Source organism: Chinchilla lanigera, unplaced genomic scaffold (assembly GCF_000276665.1).
Source record: "Chinchilla lanigera isolate Chin_1 unplaced genomic scaffold, ChiLan1.0 scaffold00044, whole genome shotgun sequence".
Lineage (NCBI taxonomy): Eukaryota > Metazoa > Chordata > Mammalia > Rodentia > Chinchillidae > Chinchilla > Chinchilla lanigera.
Genome location: NW_004955445.1, coordinates 11,439,048 through 11,463,268, shown reverse-complemented (window position 1 = coordinate 11,463,268; position 24,221 = coordinate 11,439,048). Strand labels below are relative to the sequence as shown.

The window sequence follows — 24,221 nt, the reverse complement described above, 5'->3', positions numbered from 1 at the left end:
TCAAATGAGATTGTAAAATCCTGTGAACACTACAGCGACAATAATCATTATGTAAGGGACCATTTCCCCAGCTCCTGCCCCATGTCAGGCACAGGACTAGGGTTCTTACAAGAACTGCAAAATTACTTGGGTCAGGGCACCGGGGATATAGCTCAGCAGGCACAAGTGCTCGCCTGGCAAACCCACGGTCCTGAGTTCGATTTCTGGTACCAAAAAAAGGAAAAAATTACTTGGGACCCAGCTCAGCAGGAGAGCTTTTGCCTAGCATGCACGAGGCCCTGGATTCCATAGCCAGCGCTTGCGTGCACAGACGCTGCAAACTTCGTGCGTTTCTGTTTTACATGAGAAAACAGGCTCAGCAACAATCTGATTCGGTCTTCTCTTGGCTTCAACTTTCTCTCCAGAGAAACGGGTTCTCTTGTGTTGCACAATTACGCTGTAAATTTAAAGATGGAAATTAAGGGGCTAGATGGGGTTGTCCGGGGAGGCCGGACCGGGGACGATGCCGCGGGAGGCCCGGGGCTCGCTCAGGCTCAGGCCGCCCAGGATTCCCTTGTCCGCAGTGGAACAGAAGGCCGGCATTCCTGGGCGGTCTCGAGAGCGGGCGGGGCCGGGGGCGGGGCGGCGGCAGGAAGCGGCCGGAGCGGCGCTCCGAGCGGCCTGGGCTGGCGGCCTGGGTAAGCCGCGGAGAACGCTTCGCGAACCTGGGGGAGCGGCACGCGCCAGAGTGCACCCCGGACGCTGGCGGTGGAGGCACGTGAGGGGACGAAGGAGACCTGAGCAGGGCCCAGGGGCGGCGTGGGTCCCGTGCATCCGCGCCCTGCGGGCTCCCGCGGATCGCCGCACCCCCAGCTGTCAGAGGGCGGGGTCTCCGCTGCGCCCCACCTTCTCCGGCCTGGGCCCCGCCCTTGCTCCCGCGCCCAGCGGGGTCCTCCCGCCCCGGCCCGAGACCTAGCGACGCCGCTCCCCCCACGGTGCCATGGCTTCGCGGCTCCTGCACAGACTGCGGCACGCCCTGGCCAGCGATGGCCCGGGGGAGGCGGCGGCAGCGGGCCCCGAGGTCGAGCAGTTCCCCGAAAGCTCCGAGCTGGAGGACGACGACGCCGAGGGCCTGTCCTCCCGCCTCAGCGGCACCCTCAGCTTCACCAGTGCTGAGGACGAGGAGGACGACGAGGAGGACGACGAGGACGAGGCCGGCCCCGACTCGCTGCCCCCTGGCGACGGGGCATCGGGAGAAGACGCAGGCGAGTGCGGGAGAACGGAGGCGGGAACCTTGGGGTTCGGCTAGGCCTCCATCCCAGCCGCGTCCCGAGAGCATCCTGGGTGCCCCGAGTCGATCGAGCTGAAACTCTTGACCCTTCTTTAAACGCCTCCAGCCACGTCTTGGTTGTGTGACCTTAAGAGAGTCACAACATCCCTCTGAGCCAAGTTTTTCCCTGGTGTCAAATGGGAGAAATCACTTCCATCTCCAGGTTTTTGCTGGTATTAAATGCACAGGACCTGGGATACAAATATGTGCTAATGACATGCTGGTGTGTTTTGGGGGTGGAGATATTTAGTGCCTACTGTCTGCCAGACACTGTCTGGCCCGTCTCTAGCCCTCAGTTCTCCGTTCTGTAAAATGGGGATAAAGCCTCCCTCAGCTGAATGAGGTCATGGCACGTGGTTTATGCTGACCCTGGCACTAGGTTCCTTGATATGACCTGCTCTGTGCTTGTGCAGAAAGGAGCTCCCCACCCGATGGGCAGCGGGGCGGTCAACTCCTGGCCCGGCAGCTTCAGGATTTCTGGAAGAAGTCTCGAAACACCCTGGCACCCCAGCGGCTGCTCTTTGAGGTGACCACTGCCAATGTTGTCAAGGACCCACCCTCCAAGTACGTGGTGAGTGAGGTCCCCAGAACCCCCGGGGCTGAGACTAGAAGTCTGGTTGAGAAAACATAGGGGACTCCTGACTTTCTGTAGGTTCTGGTTGTGTAGTTATAAATGGGTGTCCTATTTTACAGATGGGAAAACTGAGGCCAGAAAGGGGATTTAATATCACTAAGTCCTCAGGCAAATGACTTAGTTTGTTTGAGACTGAGTAAAATGGTGAGTGAGGATCTGACTCCTATCCTACTTTTTCAGACTTAAGAGAACTGGTATACGTGTTTTCCCTTCCCCCAAGTTTTTTGCACTGTGGCAAAAGACAGATTTGAGACCCAGTTGCATGGGTTAGTAGCTCCAGAAATGTGTTTTGTTTTGTTTTTGGTATTTTTGAGATGGGGTCTTGCTATGCAGTTCAGGCTGGCCTTGAACTCACTTTGTAGCCCAGGCTGGCCTCAACTCGCAATGATCCTCCTGTCTCAGCCTCCCAAGTGCTGGGATTACAGGCATGCGCCTCCACGCCCAGCCTTTGTTTTGTTTTGTTTTGTTTTGTTTTGTTTTGGTATTTTTGAGACAGGTCTTGCTATGCAGTTCAGGGTGGCCTTGAACTCACTTTGTAGTCCAGGCTGGCCTCGAACTTGCAAAATATTTGACCAACTCTTTTTTTTTTTCTTTTTGGTACCGGGAATCGAACTCATGAGCTCAGGCTTGCCAGGCAAGCACTTATGCCACTGAGCTATATCCCCAGTCCTCTAGCTCCAGAAATGTGCTGTGGATCCACATCAGCCTTGATTGACATACCACTTATTATTACCAGTTGTTTGACCTTAGGTGAGTTATGTAATTTTGATGCTGCCCCTTCCCCCCAGTTTCCAGAGCGAGCGATGAGGATAATGCAGAGGATTACAGCAGGAGTTAAACAGTGCAGAGTTCCTGGCACTGTGCCTGGCCTTATGAAGTACTCAACTAGGCTAGGAATGTAGCGCAGCGGTAGAGCTCTTGCGTACTACGTGTGAGTCCCTGGATTCAGTCCCTAGTACGTACCACAAGCAAGATGTAGCTACACAGATTCAGCACCCTACTCTGACTGAGCTTTTTTTTGGGTACCAGGAATCAAACTCAGGACCTTTTGCTTGCCAGACAGGCACTTGTGCTGCTGAGCTACATCCCCAGCTCACCATCCTAATCTGAAATGCTCCAAAAATCTGAAACTTGATAAATACTGATATGGTGCTATAAATGGGAAATGTCACACCTCACCTCATGTGATTGGTGTGAGTCAAAATGCAGTAGTTTTAGAGATAGGCCCTGGGTTCAACCATCAACACCAAACACACATCCACACACATCACCTTCAGGCTGTATGTGTAAAGTACATCAGGGTCCCATCCCCAAGATGTCTCTCTCATCTGTGTGCATGCAGATTCCAAAATCCAAAATCTGAAACACTTCTGGTCCCAAACATTTTGGATAAGGGATGCTCAACCTGTATTAATTTTATGTAACTTTCACTTGGAAATGTCAGGCATCTAGAGCAGCAGTGGTCCACCTACAGCATGCATGCGAAGCAGGCTGCATCACTGAAAGCCCTAAACGGTTTGCCGTCCCTCACCCAGAGACCACTGTGACCTCCTTGTAACCCAGGTGAAGCAGGTCTGTGGCACTCTGCCTGCGCAGAACAATCCTGCTCCAAAGGGCTAGACTTAGGGGGTTTGGTAGGGATACGGGGGAAGAACAGTATAGGACAGGGCCATGGAATCCCTCTTTTCCTTGCTGCAGAGGGGAGACTGTCCGGGAAAATGAAGTCTGCCAGGTCCTGCTCCCTTCTGGGCCTGAAAGCCAGCTGAGCTGGCCTGCCCTGCAGTGTCCTTGCTTCTCGCCCCCTTCTCTTCACCACCCTCCTCCACCTCTGACTCAGCAGGAAGGGCGCCTGGAGCCTCGTCCCACATTTGGGCCCCCCCACCCTCCTCTGTTGCTGTAACAAGGCCCACACCCACGGAGTGACTGCTCCAATTTGATGCTGATGATCTAGTTTTGGTGTTTTTTTTTTTTAATCTGTTTGTTTTTGTGTTTTTGTTTTTTTTTTGGTCTTTTTGAGACAGGGTCTCGCTGTGCAGTTCAGGCTGGCCTTGAGCTCACTTTGTAGCCCAGGCTGGTCTCAAACTCACAATCCTCCTGCCTCAGCCTCCTGAGTACTGGGATTACAGGCGTGCGCCACCATGCCCGGCGAATCTGTTTGTTTTTGTCTTGGTGCTGGGGATTGAACCCAGGTCTCCATGCATGCTAAGTGTTCATTCCACCCCTGAGCTACACCCCCAGCCCCAGCTGAGCCATTCTTGAGTGGCAAACATCCCAGAGCTCTAGGTCAGGTAAGGAGTCCTGCACAGGAAAGAGACACGAGGGATTGGTCACCAAGAAGCAGCTCCAAGGTAGGAGGGAACAGAGGTGACTCTGGGGCCCCAGATGGGACGGGAATGACAAGAACAGGATGGCCTCTTGTGCCCTGCCTGTGTTTGGAGAAGCACATCACCTTCTCTGTACAGTGGGGACTCTTGAGTCTCCAAATGATTCTTTTTTTTGAGGCAGCGTCTTGCTATGCAGTTCAGACTTGATCTCGAACTCACTGTGTAGTGCAGGCTGGCCTCAAAGTGGTGGCAGTCCTCCTCCCTCGGCCTCCCGAGTGCTGGGATTACAGGCATGCGCCGCAATGCCCAGCTTGTCCATATTCTCTTGAGATTGAAGAGCATAAGTTTTGGCATCAGATTGACCTGGGTTTGTATCCCAGGTAGGCCATTTGCCAGCTGTGTGATTTCAGACATGTCTTTGAGTCTTTTTTTTTTTTTTTTGTCTTTTTGAGACAGGGTTTCACTATTCAGTTCAGGCTGGCCTTGAGCTCACTTTGTAGCCCAGGCTGGCCTCGAACTCGCAACAATCCTCCTGTCTCAGCCTCCCGAGTGCTGGGATTACAGGCGTGCGCCACCATGCCCGGCATGTCTTTGAGTCTTTACCACCTCTTTGAGCCTGCTTCCTCAGCGGACAGAGATAAGGACACCTTCCTTGCAGTGCTATTCTGATGATTAAATGAAATGATAGCAGGACAAGTGCTGGGTACAGCACAAAGCACAGGGTAAGTGCTCAGCTGATGAAAATACTATCATTATCACCTATTTTGCGGGACACTGCAAGGATCAGATGAAATAATTTTTTTTTTGTTTGTTTGTTTTTTTTGTTTTTCTCCGGTACCGGCAACCGAACTCACGACCTTGCGCTTGCCAGGCAGGCGCTTTTGCCGCTGAGCTAAATCCCCAGCCCCTCAGATGAAATAATTGATGTGAAATGATCTTTGCTAAAAAAGTAAAAGCTAGCTGAGCATGGTGGTACACACCTGTAATCCCAGCCCTGGGGAGGCTGAAGCAGGAAGATTGCCATGAGTGGGAGGCCAGCCTGGGATGCAGACTGAGTTCAAGGCCAGCCTGAACTACTTAGGGAGACCCTGTCTCAAAAAATAAATAAAATACAGTGTATACTGTGAATCTTCAAGAAAAGAATAAAGTAGGCACACTTGGCACATGCCTGTAATCCCAGCCCTCAGGGAAGGTGAGGTTCAGACCCAACCTGGGCAATTCAGTGACTGAGGAGACCCTGTCTGAAAATAAAAAATAAAAAATGGGTTGGGGATATAGCTTTGTGTGAGGGTCTTAGGTTCAATCTCTAGTACCGTCAAAAAAAAAAAAAAAAAAAAAAAAAAGAAAGAAAAAGGAAATAGGCAAACCTAACTGACCAGGGGTGGCTAGAATATTGGCAGTTCCACAGAATAAATTAGAAAAGTCTGGGTTTGGTATTTGTATCCCTTTCATATGTAATACCTAACTCCCCTTTTAAACCTGTTAGCTCAACAGACTTATCAGACAGGATTAATCCGTATTCTAGTTCTCCAGCCTGGACAGAAGCTTAGTGGTCATATTGTTCAGTATTTCACAAACCTGTCATTCCAGTATCTCCTTTACAATTATTGTCCAACCTGAAATGCTACTAGTATCATTCTTAACATTTTTCAAGAACCTCTTTTTTTCTAAAATAAATTAGCCAGGCTGGGCATGGTGGTACACACCTACAATCCCAGCACTTAGGAGGCTGAGGCAGGAGGATTGTTCCAAGTTCAAGGCCAGCCTGGGCTACAAAGTGAGCTTAAGGCCAGCCTGAACTACATAGCAAGACCCTGTCTCAAAAAGGCAAAAATAATAATAATAACAATAATAATAAAATAAGTTTAAAGCCAACTTTCTAGCCAGGTGTGGTGGCACATATCTATAGTCCCAAAACTTGGGAGACTAAAACAGGAGGATCACCATGAGTTCGAAGCCAGCACGGGCTTCACAGTAATGAGTTGAAGGCCAGCCTGAGCTACATGGTGATCATGTCTCAAATACATACATACGTACATACATTCATGCCAACTTTACAGCACTGCTATATGTGGGAAACCTCATTTGCCGTAAAGAGCTGACCATAAAAGTAAAGGCAATGAAAATGAAATAATGTCACTTAACCCTGCCTAGGTACTGTGGCCGCAAGAAAGCCCTGACCTGAGATTCACTTTCTGGCCCTTTTCTAAAAGTGGAGATGAGAATTGTGAAGAGAAGTGTTTTTGAAAACCAAACTGAAACGCCGGGTGTGGTGGTACACCCCTGTAATCCCAGCATTTGGGAGGCCTGAGGCTGAGGCAGGAGGACTGTTGTGAATTTGAGACCATCCTGGGCTACAAAATGAGCTCAAGCCCAGCCTGAACTGCATAGCGAGACCCCACCTGAAAAAGACAAAAAAAAAAAAAGGAAACCAAACTGAAAGTTTCTCAGTTTATAGTGAGATTTAAGAAGAAGCCAGGGCATCATGTGCCTTTAATTCCAGCACTCAAGAGGCTGAGGCAGGACAATTGCCACATGTTCAAGACCAGTCTAAACTACACGGTGACATCCAGTCTCAAAACAAAATAAAAGCCTCAGGTACTAACACCTGCTAACTGAGCAGACTGCTTTGTGTGAGGTCACAAAGACTGAGAAGCTGATCTGGCATCAAACTGATTCCTGGACAGCAAACTCAAATTGACTTAGCAGGGCTTTCTGAAGGCCTGTCTTCCAGTCTGGTTTGGAATGGCTGTGCCAGCTTGTGTCCAGAATGGGAACAGCTCCAGAGTAGTTCTGAGTTAGCTCAGAGGCACCAGGGATTGGTTGGGGTTTCAGCTCACCCCTGGTTTTCCAGAAGGGTATAGAAAAGAACTGCTCTTTGGGAAGGAAGAACTTCCCCAAAGGGGTGAACAGCAGCCTCAGGCACTGAATCTTATCTGTCTTTCTTTCCCGTGCTGCATTGGGCCTGGGTCCTTTCAGAGGCGCCTCAGGTAAGATGGGAATGGGCTCCCTAGCCTCTGCCCCAGCAGCTCCCACCCTTCTGGCCCAGGCCCCAGGGAGGAGAGCAGAGCTGGGAGTGAGGGGAGGAGCGCAGGGATCCATGGACAGCTCGCACCTGTGCTGACACCCAGGTTCCCTGCAGCTCTACACCCTCGCCGTGATGGGCCCAGGACCACCAGATCGCCAGCCAGCCCAGATCTCACGCCGATACTCAGACTTTGAGCGACTGCACCGAAACCTGCAGCGGCAATTCCGAGGGCCCATGGCTGCCATCTCCTTCCCCCGCAAGCGCCTACGCCGGAATTTTACTGCAGAGACCATTGCTCGTCGTAGCCGAGCCTTCGAGCAGTTTTTGGGCCACCTGCAGGCAGTGCCTGAGCTACGCCATGCCCCAGACCTGCAAGACTTCTTTGTGCTGCCGGAGCTGCGGCGGGCCCAGAGCCTCACCTGTACTGGCCTCTATCGTGAGGCTCTGGCACTCTGGGCCAATGCCTGGCAGCTGCAGGCCCAGCTGGGGACCTCCTCTGGCTCCAACCGCCCCCTGCTGACCCTGGCTGGACTGGCTGTGTGCCATCAGGAGCTGGAGGACCCCGGAGAGGCACGGGCCTGCTGTGAAAAGGCCCTGCAGCTGCTGAGAGACAAGAGTCCCCATCCTTTCTTGGCACCCTTTCTAGAGGCTCATGTCCGGCTCTCCTGGCGCCTGGGCCTGGACAAACGACAATCAGAGGCCCGGCTCCAGGCCCTGCAGGAGGCAGGCCTGACCCCCACGCCACCCCCCAGCCTCAAAGAAATGCTCATCAAGGAGGTGCTAGAATAACTCTTGCTTAGTCTTCAGGCCACCATGGGGAGAGGGACTGCCTGAAAATGGGGAGGGGAGAGAGAAAGTTACAGAGAGCAGCCAGGAGGCTGCCCCTAGATGCTCCAGAAAGGGAATTTGCAGAATTTCCTTCTGTCGATCCGGGCTCAGGATGAGCTGGGCTTACCTAGGGTTGTACAGGGAGGAAATCTGACACAGCCGCTCCAGCTTTTACACAGCCAGGAGCTACAGCCCTGGTCAGGAGCCATGGTCCCTTGCCCATGGGTCTCCAAGCCAGTGAGGCAGGATGGGGGAAGGGTCAGGGACTGCGTCTGCAGTCCTAAAGTTGAGGGAGGGCTGCAGTTCTGGCCCAGGGGAATTAAAAGCCGCCCACTCCAGTGGTATCACAGTCTCTTTATTGATGTGAAGGCCAAAGGCCCAGCCCTTGACTGTATTTCCTGCCTCTGGAATGGCGTAGAAGGGAGATCCTTGACGCCTGAGGATAAGCTGGTACCTCTGGCTATAGCTTGCTCTCTGAGACCCGGGGCTTTACTCGGATTACACCTTCCTGGGCACAAGATACAGCCAGCACCCCGTCCTGACGCCACAGTCGCCCATGCACCAGCCCCCGAGAGCCACCTGTGGGGAAGAGAAGGGTGAGGCTAGCCCGTCCCTGCCTCAGCGCAGCCCTGTGTGCTGCCTGCAGAGGGTTTGGCCCAGGGCAAGCCCACCATGCATAAAGGCTCTGAATGCTGTGATTGCCGTAAGGCTGGACAGCATGGGTTGACCCCTCCCATGGGGACTCCACTTGACAGTTTAAAAGCACTTTCACACACTTGTTCACTTCCTCAAAAAGGTGACAGGGAGGAGCTCCAAGAACAGTCTGACAGCCTGGCCAAGGGGACTGCTGCACCTCTGGCCACGTATATTAGAGATCCCTTAGTTCCTTCTTTAATAGATCAAACCAAGTCCTCCAGACTGTAAATTCTTGAAAAACAGTATCACTTCCAACACAAAGAGGAAGAAAAAGCTCAAGAGAGGACTTGAGACCATTAGGGCTCCGGCCTCCACTCCCTCCACATCTGAAGGCTCTTTCCTTTGCTGGCCTTAGGCCTGAGTTTGATGTTCATGAAGAAATGCTCATTTCCATATACATTCAGAGCTCATAATAGCCAGGAGAATTTGGCTTCACTTGTCCTGCTTTCTGGACAGTGACACAAATCTGAAGAGGCTTGGGAACTTGGCTCCAAGGCTCTGCCTAAGCCTGAACCCAGGTGTCCCACCTTTAAGGTTGTTAATCTTGTATTCTGATGCTCTGGGCACTTGAGAATAACCCTTGCCTGAGTATAAAGAGTTTCTTAAGTTTTTGTCCCTATTTCATAAAGCAAAGTTTTTCTTCATTTGAAATGTACTTCCTAAAAAAAAAAAAAAAGAAATGTACTTCCTTGGAAAGGAACCCAGGGTTCTGGAGCTACTTATTAATGAGTTTAGGTTTCTCTCTGTGCCCTGCAAGGAACGTCCAATTAGTAAAAGGCAAAAGATTTATATGATATGAAGAGAAACCACAGTATGGTGTGTCCAGTTAGTAAGGCCCTTGGAGACCACTGGGTGTACTGATTCCCAACTGTGGTAATCAGTAGGATCACTTGGGAAGCTTCTTAAAACTAGTTTTCTGGATCTTAACAAAGGCCTGCCTGGTCAGAATCTTGAAGGTAGAAACAAAATCTATTTTGAAAAAGCTCCCTCAAGTGGCACTCTGATAGGTTACCAGGTTTTAGGTTCTGCTGCTCTAGTACTATAAAATCCTATTTGCTCAAATGGGAAAATTGCCAGATGTGGTGGCACACACCTGTAATCCCAGCATTGGGGAGGCTGAGGCAGGAGGATTGCCACAAGTTCAAGGCCAGCCTGAACTACATGGCAAGACCCTGTCTCAATCAATAAATGGCATCATCACCCAGAAAAGCAGGCTCCCTGCCACCCCAAGTCTGTGCCCTGATCCCACACAGCCCCACACTCACCAGCCCAGGGGCTCTCACACTCATAGAGCATCCAGTGGTCAGCTCGGAAGGGGGCATGAAACCACATGGAGTGGTCCAGCGAGGCCATGAAGTGCACCTTATACTTCCACTGGTGGGGCAGCAGCGCCGTGCCCAGGAAGGCATAGTCGGAGATATACGCGGCTACACAGCAGTGCATCTTGATGTCGCCCTCCCCTGCAACAGGTCCCCATCCCATCAGCCCTGGGCTCCTGGGTTTCACAGCTCAGGACTGCAGGCCGCTGGGGGAGAAAGAGACTGCCACGCACAGATGTGCAAGGCATCACCTGGCCCAAGGTATGTATGAAAAGATAAGGGAGGTGGAGACGGGGAGAAACGGGTGAGTGAGGACTCGAATCTTCCCAAATCTCATCCCAGGGTCTCCCTGTCTCCCAACCCTGCCCGCCAGTCCTCAGAGAGGTATCTTCCTCCAGTACCATTTTATACCTGAGGGTATAGGCTGAGTGGTGAGCAACAGACCTGGATGAGAGCCTGAGCAAACTGTCTATCTTTCCCCAGAAAGGTCCTCTGCTGGGATTCGATCACCCCCACCCCACTGTCCCCACGCGAAGGGGTAAGAGGGCCCTGGTTCCCCATCATGCAGATGAGGAACAGCCACAGAGGGAGGAAGTGGCACACCCGTGGCCACATGGTGCAAATGAGCGGCAGGACTAGACCCTGAGGTAACCTGTTCTCCAATCCCTGGGCCCTCTTACCAATAAAGCCCCGGGCCCGCACCCAGAACATCTGTTTGGGTTCCATTCTCCGAAACTGACTCAGGGTGGGCGGGTTTACCAGCTTGATCTCAATGGGTACCTCCTGGGCAGCAATTCGGTTGAGCCCCACTCGGTATTTCTCTTGGAGGTTAGGGTCCCTGGAAAGTAAAGGGAGACGGACAGGAAGATCCGAGGAGGGGTGCTTTTCGTCTCATTTGTGATGCCTCTCCTGACACCCCTCGTTCTTCCACAGGGACCCCTGACTGATGTCCAAAGCTTCTTTCTCCCCATCCCCCGTGTGGCAGACAGCATAGCATGGCATCTGCATCCCTTCCTTGCCACCTGTAAGTCACGTGGCTTTGCGCAAGTTAGTAATTTCTCTGAGCCTATTTTCAAAATGTAGATAATAACAATTATCTCATAGAGAGCACTGTGGAAAAGGCAAGATAATGTGCACAAAACCAATACACCATAGTAGTAAAACATACCCTACCATATGCCCTGCTCCCAGCACTGTACACTAATGATAACTCTTCCTCACAGCAATCTCACGGCACAGGTACTATTAGCACACCATTTTTGTTTTGTTTTGTTTGTCTTTTTGAGACAGGGTCTCACTATGCAGTTCAGGCTGACCTTGAGCTTACTTTGTAGCCCAGGCTGGTCTTGAACTTTCAGGATCCTCCTGCCTCAGCCTCCCGAGTGCTGGGATTACAGGTGTGCACCACCACGCTCAGCTTCTTGTTTGTTGTTGATGATTGGTTTTTCGTGGTTTTTTTTGAGGCTGACCTTGAACTCACTTATGTAACCCAGGCTGGCCTCAAACTCACAGCGATCCTCCTGCCTAGGTCTTCCAAGTGCTGGGAAAAAAGGCACGTGCCACCACACCTGTCCAGGACTGACATTTTTACCCCACGCCCTGTAGGGCTGTTTAGCAGAAACCTTTGTGATGGGGGAATGTTTATCTGCACTGGCCACTGTGGTAGCCACTAGCCACACGTGACTGCTGGGCACTTGAAATGTGTTTAAGGTAAATAGAGAAAAGACTTGTCCACTCTGCTTCATTTAAATTAGGTAGCTGGTGACTACCTTGCTGAACAGCTCTAAATTCAAGGTCCTTCAACAATGTCTGCCTTTCGTTTCTGCAAACACTTGTTAACTTCCAATTATATATACCTGGCCCCATGCTTATTCCTCTCTGTTAATAATGGTACATGGCTGGGCATGGTAGTGCACACCTGTAATTCCAGCACTTGGGAGGCTGAGGCAGGAAGATTGCTGTGAGTTCAAGGCCAACTTGGACTACACAGTGAGACCCTGTCTCAAAAAAATTTAAAAAAAAAATTTACAGAGCACCTATTAGATGCCTTACACCTGTTATCTCATTTAATCCCTACAGTGATCTTATAAGGTAGGAATAAGCACCATTTTACAACCAAAGGCATGGGCTGAGGGGGCAAGTAACTTGCCCAAATTCACACAGCTAGTTGTGACAGTCGAGATTTTAATTCTGGCTGTTCAAGCTGCCAAACCCACATCCATCCCACATACCCCGCTGCCTCCCTGGGGCCCTGCACTAGAGGAGCTCTGCCCTATGCAGCGGGAAAGCAAGCAGCAGACATGAACATTCCGATCTTTCAGCTGAAGAACCTAGGACCTTGAGACACTGGGTAGCTGGGCAAAGTCCCACTGCAGATAAGGGCTGATGCCAGAATCCATGTGTCTGCCCTGTACCTGGATCCAGAACTCATTCTTGTGCATTGGCAGTTCTCAAACTTTTTTTTTTTTTTCATTTTTCAAACTTGAATGGTTTTGACCCAAGTCAGAAATACATCTCACCAAAGCCAGGTATGGTGGCGGACACCTGTAATCCCAGCACTCAGGAGGCTGAGCCAAGAGGATCACTGCGAATTTGAGGCCACCCTGGGCTACAAAGTTCAAGGCCAGCCTGAACTGCATAGCGAAACCTTGTCTCAAAAAGACAAAAAAAAAAAAAAAAAAGAAATACATCTCACCAGGTGATTATAATATTTCACCTGCATGAAGGCCAAGGCAAAGACCAATCCGTGGGCCATGGCTCTGCGGCAGGGTTTTGCAGCTTCTCATCTGTGCTGCCGAGGGGGGAGAGCCATCAACACTAACGCTGCTGGAGCAAAGGCCTGAAGCGGCCACGTGGAACACTGGAGAGGTGACTGTTTACAAGTGGCTCTGGAAATCATTCAGTGTTTTAACAACGCTGAAACAATGCCTGTACGGACCGCTGTGTTCTCTCCTGCATGGCTGCTGGCCCTCAGGCTGTCAGGTGCACTTCTTTTCCCACTTTTGCTTGCTCCAAACTCACTCTGCAGAGCCTATTTCTTTTCCTACCTTTAATAAAACTTTGCTACTGTTAAAAAACATTCCCGGGGCTGGGGATTCAGCTCAGCGGCAAAGCGCCTGCCTGGCAAGCGCAAGGTCGTGAGTTCGGTTCCCGGTACCGGAGAAAAACCAAAAAAAAAAAAAAAAAAGGATTCTTACCCTGCTTACATATAATACACTCCAACATCTTCTCTTCATATGTATGAATCCGCAGCCTTGTACAGCCTTGTATGCTAAGCACATACACTAACACTGAGCTCAGCCACTCCAGTTTGTATGTATGTATTTATTTATTTATCTTTCTGAGACAGGATCTCGCTATGCAGTTCAGGCCGGCCTTGAGCTCACTTTGTAGCGCAGGCTGGTCTCGGACTCGCAATGATCCTCCTGCCTCAGCCTCCCCAGTGCTGGGATTACAGGCGTGCGCCACCATGCCCAGCTAGTTTGTATTTTTTTTTTTTTTTTTTGGTTTTTCTCTGGTACCGGGAACCGAACTCACGACCTTGCGCTTGCCAGGCAGGCACTTTTGCCGCTGAGCTAAATCCCCAGGCCCTAGTTTGTATTTTTAAATGCATGGCCCAGACCCACTGAAAAACTGTGACTCACTAACAGAAGGCAACCAAATTTGAACACTTTCCTGAGCTGGGCATGGTGGTAAATGCCTATAAATCCCAGCACTCTGGTAGGCTGAAGTAGGAGGATCACAAGTTTCTGTAAAGGCTAGGCAAGAAAGAGACTTAGGGAGACCCTGTCTCAAAATTAATTTTTTTTAAAAAAAGGACTGGAGATGTAACTCAGTTCAAAGGCCCCAGGTTCATCCCCCAAGACCATGAAAGAAGGAAGGAAAGAAGGGAAGGCAAGATAAGACAGGACTGCCTGGGAGCCTATAAGGGTCTCACCTTAAATACTGATCTATGAGGGCCTCGTGGTCAAGCAGCTCTTCCGGTGGAGGCACAGTGGGCATAGAGAACTGGTGCTGGACAGGGCTGGGCTGGCGCTTCTGGAAGGAGGCTTGGAAGATGAAGATGGGTTTGCCGTGTTGCACGGCCTTCACAGAACGCACTGAGAAGCTTGCCCCTGTTCGCGTCCGCTCCACCCGGTATAGCACTGGCACCTTTGGGTCCCCTGCAGTGGGTACAAGGGACATGGTAAGTCCCTCGTTAAGCTCCATGAGACCTGTTGACTTCATAATGGCCAGACAGGCACCTCTGCTGTACTTGTCCTCCTTTCCATTTCTTTCCATTTCTTTTTCTCTCCTTTTTTTTTGGCAGGGAGGGTATGAGACAGGGTCTCCCTTTATAGTTCAAGCTGACCTTGAACTCACTACATAGCCCAGGCTGGCCTCAAATTTGTGTTGATCCTCTGCCTCAGCCTCCCAAGTGCTGGGATTACAGGAGGTTGCCACGGTGCCCAGCTTCCACTTCTTTTTAGAAGCTTCTGACCAAGACCCAGGTCTTGCAGATAGAGAGTGAACACCAGACCTGGTCAAGAGGCTGCTCTCAGTACATGGGGGGCTCCTCCCTGTCAACAGTGCAGAAGAGCAGGGACTTCACTGATCTACTGAATTCAAATTCTGGCTCTGCATTCACCATCTGTGTGATCCTGGGAAACTCACTTACCCTCTCTGAGCCACATACTCGTTGTAAAATGGGGATCACCATAGTACTCACATCTCACAAGATTTTAATAAGCATTAAGTGAGTTCACAGTTGTAAAATGTTTAGAATAATATATGGCACACAGTAAGTGCTCTAAGTGTTTGTTAAATACTCCTAGCTGGATGCAGCTATAATCCCAGCACTCTGGGAGACTGAGGCAGGAAGATAGCAAGTTTGAGTCCAGCCTGGGTAACTTAGCAAGAACCTGTCTCAAAATTTAAAAAATAAATAAATAAATTTTTAAAAGGCTGGGGATGTAGTGCAAAGGTTCTGGGTTCAATCCCAGTACCTGCAAAAATAAAAACAAAAGTACGCCTGGGATTTTTTTTGTGTGTTGTTTTTTGTTTTTTGAGACAGGGTCTTGCTAAGCAGTTCAGACTGGGCTTCAACTTGTGATTATTCTCCCACCTCAGCTTCCTGTGTGCGGGGATTACAGGGATTACAGGTGTGCACCAACCCGATGGGCATGCCTTTTGTCTTCCTCTACCTGTGCCTAAGATCTTGTCATGTGTTTCAAAAACCATTCTTCTAGATCATAGGTCAGAAAATCTGGCCTACTGCCTATTTTTATTTTTTTTTTTAATTTTTCCTTTTTTTTGGAGAACAAGTATAAGCTATTTATTCAGAATTTGATACAGCAGGAAGTCAGCCTCCTTCACCTGCTTTTGGCAGACTTTATGGCAGGCAGACCTGGAAAGCTCTACGGTAGCAAAAAGGGAGGGAACAACAACGAAAATGAAAATCAGGGCTGGGCATGGTAGCACACGCCTGTAATCCCAGCACTTGGGAGGCTGAGGCAAGAGGATCATTGCAAGTTGGAGGCCAGCCTGGGCTACAGAGTGAGCTCAAGGCCAGCCTGGACTGCATAGCAAGATGCTGCCTCAGAAAGACCAAAAAAAAAAAAAAAAGAGGTCAGCCTGGACTACATTGTGAGTTCAGGTCCAGCCTGGATTATATAGTGAGACCCTGTCTCAAAAAAACAAACAAACAAAAGAAGAAAATCAGGGGATAGGGGAATTAGAGAAGAGAGGGAAGGAGAAGAGGATTTAAAAAAACTAACTGTAGTATGTACATGTACGTACCCCCCAAGATGACCATAAACTGCATGTACTGCAAACATGTATTAATAAAAAGAAGTCTAAATAAAAACAGTTTATTTGGGAGGCTGAGGCAGGAGGATCATTGTGAGTTCAAGACCAGCCTGGGCTACAAAGTGAGTTCAAGGCCAGCCTGAACTGCATAGCAAGACCCTGTCTCAAAAAGACAAAAAAAACAAAAGGAGGGAGCCAGGCATGTGGGACACATGTCTATAATCCCAGCCCTCTGGGAGGCTGAGGTAGGAGGGTCACCATGAGCTCAAGACCAGCCCAAACTACATATGGAAACCCTTCTCAAAAAAGGGGCAGAGTGCTTCAGATGAGCCCTGATTGAAAATTGTTGACAAAGGGAAGCCGTAGGTGGGCGAATTAGAAGTGGGACATCCAATCTAATTGGTGCAGGATACATACTTGGCTTTTTCCAATTGGCCGCAAGTTGGAAATGGGCGAGAATTAGGGCAGCTGAGAGTTATTAACCAGTTCCTAGCTGCTGATGCTCTTACAGCGGTTACTGTTTGGTTTGCCAGACTAGTTGCTAGAAACAGCGGTCTGACTTCCTAGAAGTCTGATTTGTTAATAGTAGGTCGACTTCCTGTGCTGGCTGCTGCTCATTATGGATCAGAGTTCTTTGCTTTGTGTTTTGTTTTGTTTTGTTGAGGCAGGGTCTCACTCTGTAATTCAGGATGGCCTTGAACGTGTAGCAGTCATCCTACCTCAGGTACTGGGGATTTAATCTAGCACCTTCACACTGAACTACATACCCAGCCCATTTAAAATTTTTGTTTATTTATCATTATTATTATTATTATTATTATTGAGACAGGATCTCGCTAAGTCACTAAGTTGTCCAGGCTGGGCTGGAATTTGCCATCTTCTTGCCTCAGCCTCCCAGAGTGCAGGATCACAGGCGAGTGGCACCACGGCCGCTATGGGAGTGTGTGGGGGGAGGGTCCCATCACAGCCCTGTTCAGAACACTGTAGGCTTTGGGGGAAATCTGGGCCTTCTCTGGGGCCTGCAGAATGCTGTATGTTCTGGCTTCTCTACCCACTGGCCTAGGGTTCTAAATGACACAACCCCCTTTCCCAGATTTCAGGGTCTCTGGTCCTCAAGGATGAACAAAACTAGGGCAGGGTACAAATACAGCTCTTTAAGCAGCAGCACATGCTAGGCGCGGGACAACAGGGACACGGGCACCATTCAGGGTGTGGGAGCGGGCAATGTCCACACCAGAATTCTAGCTTAATAAACGGTCTGGCCATTATCTGTTTGTATATTCAGGCCTTCAGTTTGTCCCTGGTAAATGGAAGATACTTGCTACTTCTGCCGTGCCTGCACCAGTGCAGAATGAAGGCGCTGGCCCAGGGTTGGGGACCTTCAGCTTTCTGGGAGGATTTTAGGGAGAGAGAGAGAGCCATCCTGGTATCCCTACAGCCCCACCTTCTCTGAGTCAGGCTCACACTGGAGAACACTGACATGTGGACAATGAAACGTCTTGGGGAGATTTTCAACTTTTCTGTTTAGTTTTGCTTTCTGAGACGGGTCCAGGCGGGCCTCAAATTCACAACAGTATTCCTGCCACAGCCTCCCAAGTGCTGGGATTACAGGCCTAAGCTACCACACCCAGCTCAACTTTCTCATGAAAGAAGCAGGGCTAGGGAAGTTTTGCCTCCTCCACCTCATCCAAATGGTACACCGACACCAGCAAGGCGCTGGGCTCACTCAACAGCAATATACAGAACTGTCTGAAGCCTGCCACAAGGGGCACTGTTAACGAAATGGGAGTCCTCAAGGTCAAAGGCTTCTGAGGACAGCTTAAGGACCCCCTAAGACCAGTCTCTGGGGGCGGGGGGGGAGAACAACAGGATGTAAAAACATGTGTTAAATACCCATACCCACCCGGGCATGCCTGTAATCCCAGCATTCGGGAGGCTGAGGCAGGAGGATCATTGCGAGTTCAAGGCCAGCCTAGCCTACAAAGTAAACTCAAGGCCAGCCTGAACTGCATAACGAGACCCTGTCTCAAAAAGACAAAAAAAAATTTTTTTTCAATTTAAAAAAATACACATACCACCCCCCATGATGAATGTTATCATTATATACTACAAACATGTACTAATAAAAATTTTTTAAAAAGAATATATTGACAAACATACAAAAAAAGCCCAGACTCTGGAACTAGCTCTAAGTGCAATCTGATTTCAATGATTTCAGGCACTGGAAGCAAGCTGCCTCTCCTTACCACTGAAGGAAAATAATTTAAAAATCTCAAATCTAATCCAATCCTTGGGCTTCAGCTAAAATGCAGATTCCCCTAGAAGGATCACAATACCATTTCAATATGAATTCCAGACCTATCCTTGGACATTTCTATTGGACCAGAGCAGGAAGACCCTGGAGTGTTGTTTTGTTTTGTTTAAATTAATTAATTTATTTTTTGTCTTTCTGAGACAGGGTCTTGCTTTGCAGTTAGGCTGGCCTTGAGCTCACTTTGTAGCCTCCTGCCTCAGCCTCCTGAGTGCTGGGATTATAGGTGTGCACCACCACACCCTGCCCTGGAGTATATGGAGGGAGGCAGCTTATGTTAGCTAAGAAGGAAGTTCTGCATGCTCTGGAGCATTAGATTCTAGGAAGGGTATGGCTGCTTCTGCTGGTCTCACAGTTCCTATAGAGTGGGTCTTATCCTCACTGATGAGGGAACTGATGCTTCAAAATAAAACTTTCAGAATATAGTCCTATTCATCTGTTTAAGTACTGTCTATAGTTACTTTCATGCACAGGACCTAAAACATTTATAGAATATTTGCTGGCCCTTCTGGATTCTCCACACTCTAAATTGATACCAAGTCAGATAACCTCTGTACATTATTTTATCTCTATAGAGAAAAACTAAAAACAAAACAAAAACCCAATGGATCGCCAGCCTGGGCTATACCATGAGCTCAAGCCTAGCCTGAACTACTGGACAAGGCCCGGTCTCAAACAAAACAAAATGATATGAAAAAAAAAAAACAAGGTATGATGTCCATGAAACCCCATTCCCCAGCACCTTTTATTTAAAAATATCACTGAAACATTGTTGGTTATAATTTTTTTCAGTACTAAGGATTGGGCCTAGGGCCTTTACACTGAGTTACATCTCCACCCTTTTATTTTGATCCTGTTCACATTTTGTGTGCGTGTTTTCCCCAACCCTTTTATTTTCAGACGGGTCTCACTACATTGCTAAGTTGCCCAGGCTGAGCTAGAATGTGCAATCCTCCTGCCTCAGCCTCTCAGTGTATGGTTATCATATTTGACGTATCTAGTAGACGAACACAGCACAGACTGGTAAGAGAGCTTCCCTTTATCTCTTGCCACCAGGATGCTCAGAACTAAATTTTATGTAAAACTGCCTTAGCCTCAACTTTCAGTGATTGTTGTATTCATTTTTGCAGTGCCTGGGACTGAAGCTAACCAGGCTCTGTACTACTGAGCTACATCCCCAGCCTTCTTTTTTTACTTTTATTTTATTTTATTTTTTTGTCTTTTTGAGACAGGGTCTTGCTATGCAGTTCAGACTGGCCTTGAGTTCACTTTGTAGCCTAAGCTGGTCTGGAACTTGCAATAATCCTCCTCCATCAGCCTCCAGAGTGCTGGGATTACAGGCATATGCCACCAGGCGCAGCTTGTTTTTGTTTTCTGAGACAAGGTCTCACTTTGTAGTTCAGGTCAGGCTGGCTTTGAACTCATGATGTAGCCCAGGCTGGCCTTGAACTCTTCCTGCCTCAGATCTTGCCTCACCCTCCCAAGGGCAGGGATTACAGACCTGCGCCACGCCAGGCTTCCCAGACCTCTTTTTAATTTTATTTGGAAACAGGGTATCCCTAAATTGTCCAGAGTGGCCTCAAAATTAGTTTTTCTGAAGCAGCCCCCTCAGAGCTATGATAACTGGTGTACACCAACACACTCAGCCTTCAACTTTTATTTTAATATCCTACAATAGCTGCCAAGTATTTTAAGTATCTTGAAGCTTTCCAAGCAGATAATGGGCTTGATCTGTGCTCCGTGGTCACGCACTCACCTAGTGTGTGGCGACAGGCCCTGGATTTTATCTCTAGCACTGCGAAAAGAAAAAAAGAAGGAGCAAGTACAGGCACAAATAACTGATGCTTCATTCTGAAATTGGAGCTTGGGCACAGCTCATTTTATGCTGCCTCTGGAAGAATTTCCCAGGAAGAGAATCCTTCCCTTGCAACCTGGGATAGGCACCTTGACAGCTCTGCCATGGTTTGGAATCAGCTCCTAAAACTGAAGGAAGCAAGAAAGAGCCTGGTACTTGCAATCATATGTTCAAATCCTGGCTCTGCCTCTCTGAGCACTGTGGGAGCTGGACAGAACCTCTCCAGGTCCCAGGCTCTGTAGGTAAGAATGGTGTCAGGAATGCCTAATACGTTTACTGCTAAATAAACACTGTAGGAGGCCACTGTCTTGGACTAGGTGCCCACTCTGGGCCCAAAGAGACCACAAATCTAAATGGAGTAACTCATAGTTCCAAGTCACCAAACCAAAACTCTGCTGTTTATCTGTTTCCTGAGAAAACATAAGGGAGAGGGCCAAATTCCCCAAATAGACCAGTTTCAGTTGGCATAATGAAGTTCTCTCAGTCCCCTTACACAGGAAAGGTTAATGTGCCAGGCGTATAATCCCAGCCCTCAGGAAGCTGAGGCAGGAGGAACTACCTCAGTAACAAGACCCTGTCTAAAAAAAAATTCATTTGATTTTAACCCTGTTATGGTTTATGTGTAGATGTTCCTCCAAAGCATCCTAAAGTCATGGGGAGGGGCACTTTTTGGAAGCAGCTGAATCTAGAGTTTGTGATTGATTCATGATCTATATTAGGATTAAGGGTATAAATCCTACTCCTGCCCTAGGGTGGGTAACCTGCATGTAAGGGACAGAAAGAGGTCTGTGTGTCTCTCTCTAGTTGCCTTTGCTCTCTTCTGCTGCTATGAACTGTTGCTCCTGTGCCATGTGTCACTCCGCCTTGGAGCCGGCCGATTAGGGACTGAAACCTCCACAAACTGTGAGCTAAATAAACCTTTCCCCTTTTAACTTTGGGTGTCAGGTATTTTGTCTCAGCACCTAGAAAACTAACTAAGACAAACCTGCATATTATTTGTCTATTGTTCTGTCTCCTTGTCCCACTTTACAAGTAACTTTTTATCTTCACTGCTGAGGATCAAACCTAGTGCTTCTTACATGCTAGCCAAGCATTCTACCTCTTAGCTACTCTTCCAGCCCCAAGGAAAATAACTCTTTCTTTTTTTTTTTTTTGGTATTTTTCCGGTACCAGGAATCAAACGCATGACCTTGCGCTTGCCAGGCAGGCACTGTGCCACTGAGCTAAATCCCCAGCCTGGAAAATAACTCTTAAATAACCAATCCACTTTTTGTTCTTTCTTTTTGTCTTTTTTGAGACAAGGTCTTGATATGCAGTTCAGGTTGGGCTTTACCTAAAGGTTTTTTTTTTTGGTACCAGGAATCGAACTCATGACCTTGCACTTGCCAGGCAGGCACTGTGCCGCTGAGCTATATCCCTGGCCCAACCTTCAGCTAACTTTGTAGCCCAACAATCCTCCTGCCTCAGCCTCCCAAGTGCTGGGATTACAGGTGTGTGCCACCACGCCTGGGCTCGTTTTTTGTTCTTGTGTCTGTTTGGTTTCAGCTGTTCTCTGTCTAGAAAACCAACCTCTCTGCTCAGCTCACAGAATATTTATTCTACTTATGAAACAAAGTGTTGCTGATTCTAGAATAAAAGAAGCTGCCCAGCATAGTAGTGCATGCCTGGAATTCCAGCACTTGAGAGGATAAAGCAGGAGGATCACTACAAGTTAGAGGCCAGCCTGGGCTACACAGTGAGTTCCAGGCCAGGCTAAATTACATCGCGAGACCATGACTCAAAAAAAAAAAAAATGAAGGCTGAGGCGGAAGAAGTGGGCTAGATCAAGAAAACCCAGGAATTCACGACCAGCCTGGGCAATACTGCCAGACTCCATCTCCAAAAGAAGAGGAAGAAAGAGGGAGGGAGAAGAAAGAGAAACAGAGAGACAGAGAAAGGGAGCAAAGGAAGGGAGGGGGAAGGAAAGGAGGGAGGGAGTTGGCAGCACAAATACTACAATTGGAAGGGAGGAAAAGGAGAGGTCGGGGTGTAACTCAGTAGTAGCACACTTGCCTAGCACAAGTTAGGCTCTACATTTGATTCTCAGCACCACAAAAAAAAAATCAATAAATCCAATTCCTAGCATGTGCAAGGCCCTGGGTTCAATCCCTGGCATGGGAAAATGAAAAGATCTTAGTAACAGCTTAACAATGTCTATCAGTTCAAACTCAAGAACTATAAAAGAACTATAAAAATACTGGAGGTATTAGGAATTGTAATTTGGGAGACATAAATTCAGATAGCTCTGAGTAAGTGTTCTGATAAAGAAAATGAGAATTTATATACACAAGTAGTGTTAATATATTGGCTGGGTATGGTGGTGCCTGTAATACCAGCACTCAGGAGGCTGAGGCAGAAGGATTCCAAGTTTGAAACAAGACTAGACTACACAGCAAGACCCTGCTTCAATAAACAAACAAAGGCCAATTATGATCTTTAGCTGGATGTGGTGGTGCATGCTTTTATCCCAGAACTCTGGGAGGTTGAGACAAGAGGATCACAAGTTTGAGCCCAACCTAGGCTATTTAGCAAGATCCTGTTTTAAGTAAAAGAGCTGGGAAAGTAGCTTAACATGACTGTCCTGAGTTCAATCTTTAATATAAGGGGGGGGGGGATATCTTTAAACTAGCCAGATGTGGCAGCATACAATTTGTAATCACAGCACTCTGGGAAGCTGAGGCAAGATGATTGCAAGCTCAAGCCGACCCTAGGCCAATTTAGCAAGAAAAAAATCCTGCCTCAAAATAAAAAATAAAGGGGTTGGGATATAACTCAGTACAAAAGTCCCGAGTACCCCAGGACTTACAATCCCCAGTACCACACACACACACACACACACACACACACACAAATTTTAACTAAATTATTATAATTTGTCTTCTTTTTGAAGTGTTGAGGATCAAAACTATGCTTCAAACATGCTAGGCAAGTGCTCTTCCACTGAGCTATATCCCCACCCTAATTCTGTCTTCTGACATTACTTATGAGGACTAAACAAGATAAGCAAATGGCTGTGCTCTGAATCATGCAGATTTTTTTTTTCTTTTTTTTTTTTTTTGGTCTTTTTGAGACAGGGTTTTTCTATGCAGTTCAGGCTGGCCTTGAGCTCATTTTGTAGCCTAGGCTGGTCTCAAACTCACAACAATCCTCCTGCCTCAGCCTCCCAATTGCTGGGATTACAGGCGGGTGCCACCATGCCCGGTGAAAATTTTAATTACTTCCAAAGTTCCTCATTTAAAAAAAAAAGAAAAAAAAATATATATGGTGTGTAAAATAGTACAATGAAAACATTTTTCACTATGGACAATAGGACAATGAGGTGTGTGCCTGACATTTCAGGATGCTAAAACACAAACTCTTCCAGGAACACAAGAACATTCTGGACCCTGTTGCCTTTTACAACCAAGAATGCACTGCCAATGGTCAACATCAGTCCCACTCCACCCTCTTCCAGAAAAAGCAAAGGCCCCTCTCCTGACAGCCCTGCCGTCTCTCGCAGCCTGCATGTGAGTAAATGTCCTTCCTCTTTATCTGACTCTTGGTATACTCTTTTACCCGCCACATCACCAGCCTTCCATGTGGCATGGCAGATAGTTATCAACTAAGGAAGACCAACCACATGCAGGCCCAGCACTGATCCTCCAGCTGCAAACACTCAGAATTCTTTCTTCACAAGATGAAAAGATTCACAGTGCTGAGTAATGCCCTCGACCCCACAAAACGGAACAGCTAGGCACCGCCATTGGCTTGAGCAGTGATGGCCGACCTTTTAGAGCTTTCAGTGAACACAAACAGCCAGCTGCTACACGTGTGCCATAGGTTCGCCACCACTGGGCTAGGAAGATTAGAAAAAGACTAGCACTTCTGGAGTTTACAACCAAATTGAAAAAATAAAACATATTTCACATATTTACTCCCACCTCCCATAAAGATAACTAGGCTGGGACCTATAGGAAGTATTCAGATACAGATACTTGGGAGGCATGACAAAAGGAAGAGGAGTGAAAAATATGGGATAGTATGAAAAAGCAAATTTAGGGGCTGGGGATATAGCTCAGTGGCACAAGCGCCTGCTTGGCAAGCGCAAGGTC

At 48.3% G+C, this 24,221-nt stretch overlaps 2 protein-coding genes across 2 annotated transcripts in view; one reads left to right on the top strand and one right to left on the bottom strand.

Moving 5' to 3' along the window:
- The first annotated feature begins 643 nt into the window (after positions 1 to 643).
- On the top strand, positions 644 to 8,467 carry Snx21 (sorting nexin family member 21). Its single transcript, XM_005392407.2, has 3 exons — positions 644 to 1,244; positions 1,723 to 1,880; positions 7,410 to 8,467. Exons 1-3 carry the CDS (start codon positions 980 to 982, stop codon positions 8,082 to 8,084), a joined length of 1,098 nt encoding a protein of 365 aa, XP_005392464.1. The 5' UTR covers positions 644 to 979; the 3' UTR covers positions 8,085 to 8,467.
- The window catches only part of Acot8 (acyl-CoA thioesterase 8), a 20,158-nt gene continuing 4,399 nt past the window's right edge, over positions 8,463 to 24,221 (bottom strand). Inside the window, exons 3-6 of the mRNA XM_005392408.2 lie at positions 14,076 to 14,301; positions 10,819 to 10,976; positions 10,085 to 10,279; positions 8,463 to 8,702 (exon numbers count right to left, since the gene is read on the bottom strand). Coding sequence (XP_005392465.1) covers positions 8,584 to 8,702; positions 10,085 to 10,279; positions 10,819 to 10,976; positions 14,076 to 14,301 — 698 coding nt within the window. The 3' untranslated portion in view covers positions 8,463 to 8,583. The remainder of the gene's footprint in view (positions 8,703 to 10,084; positions 10,280 to 10,818; positions 10,977 to 14,075; positions 14,302 to 24,221) is intronic.

What these genes read in the sequence shown, in the direction of transcription:
- Snx21 (XM_005392407.2), top strand. Translation starts at nt 980, where the DNA reads ATGGCTTCGCGGCTCCTGCACAGACTGCGGCACGCCCTGGCCAGCGAT. An exon ending in GGCATCGGGAGAAGACGCAG is followed by an intron (nt 1,245 to 1,722) that starts GCGAGTGCGGGA and finishes GTGCTTGTGCAG; the next exon opens with AAAGGAGCTCCCCACCCGAT. An exon ending in ACCCACCCTCCAAGTACGTG is followed by an intron (nt 1,881 to 7,409) that starts GTGAGTGAGGTC and finishes GGTTCCCTGCAG; the next exon opens with CTCTACACCCTCGCCGTGAT.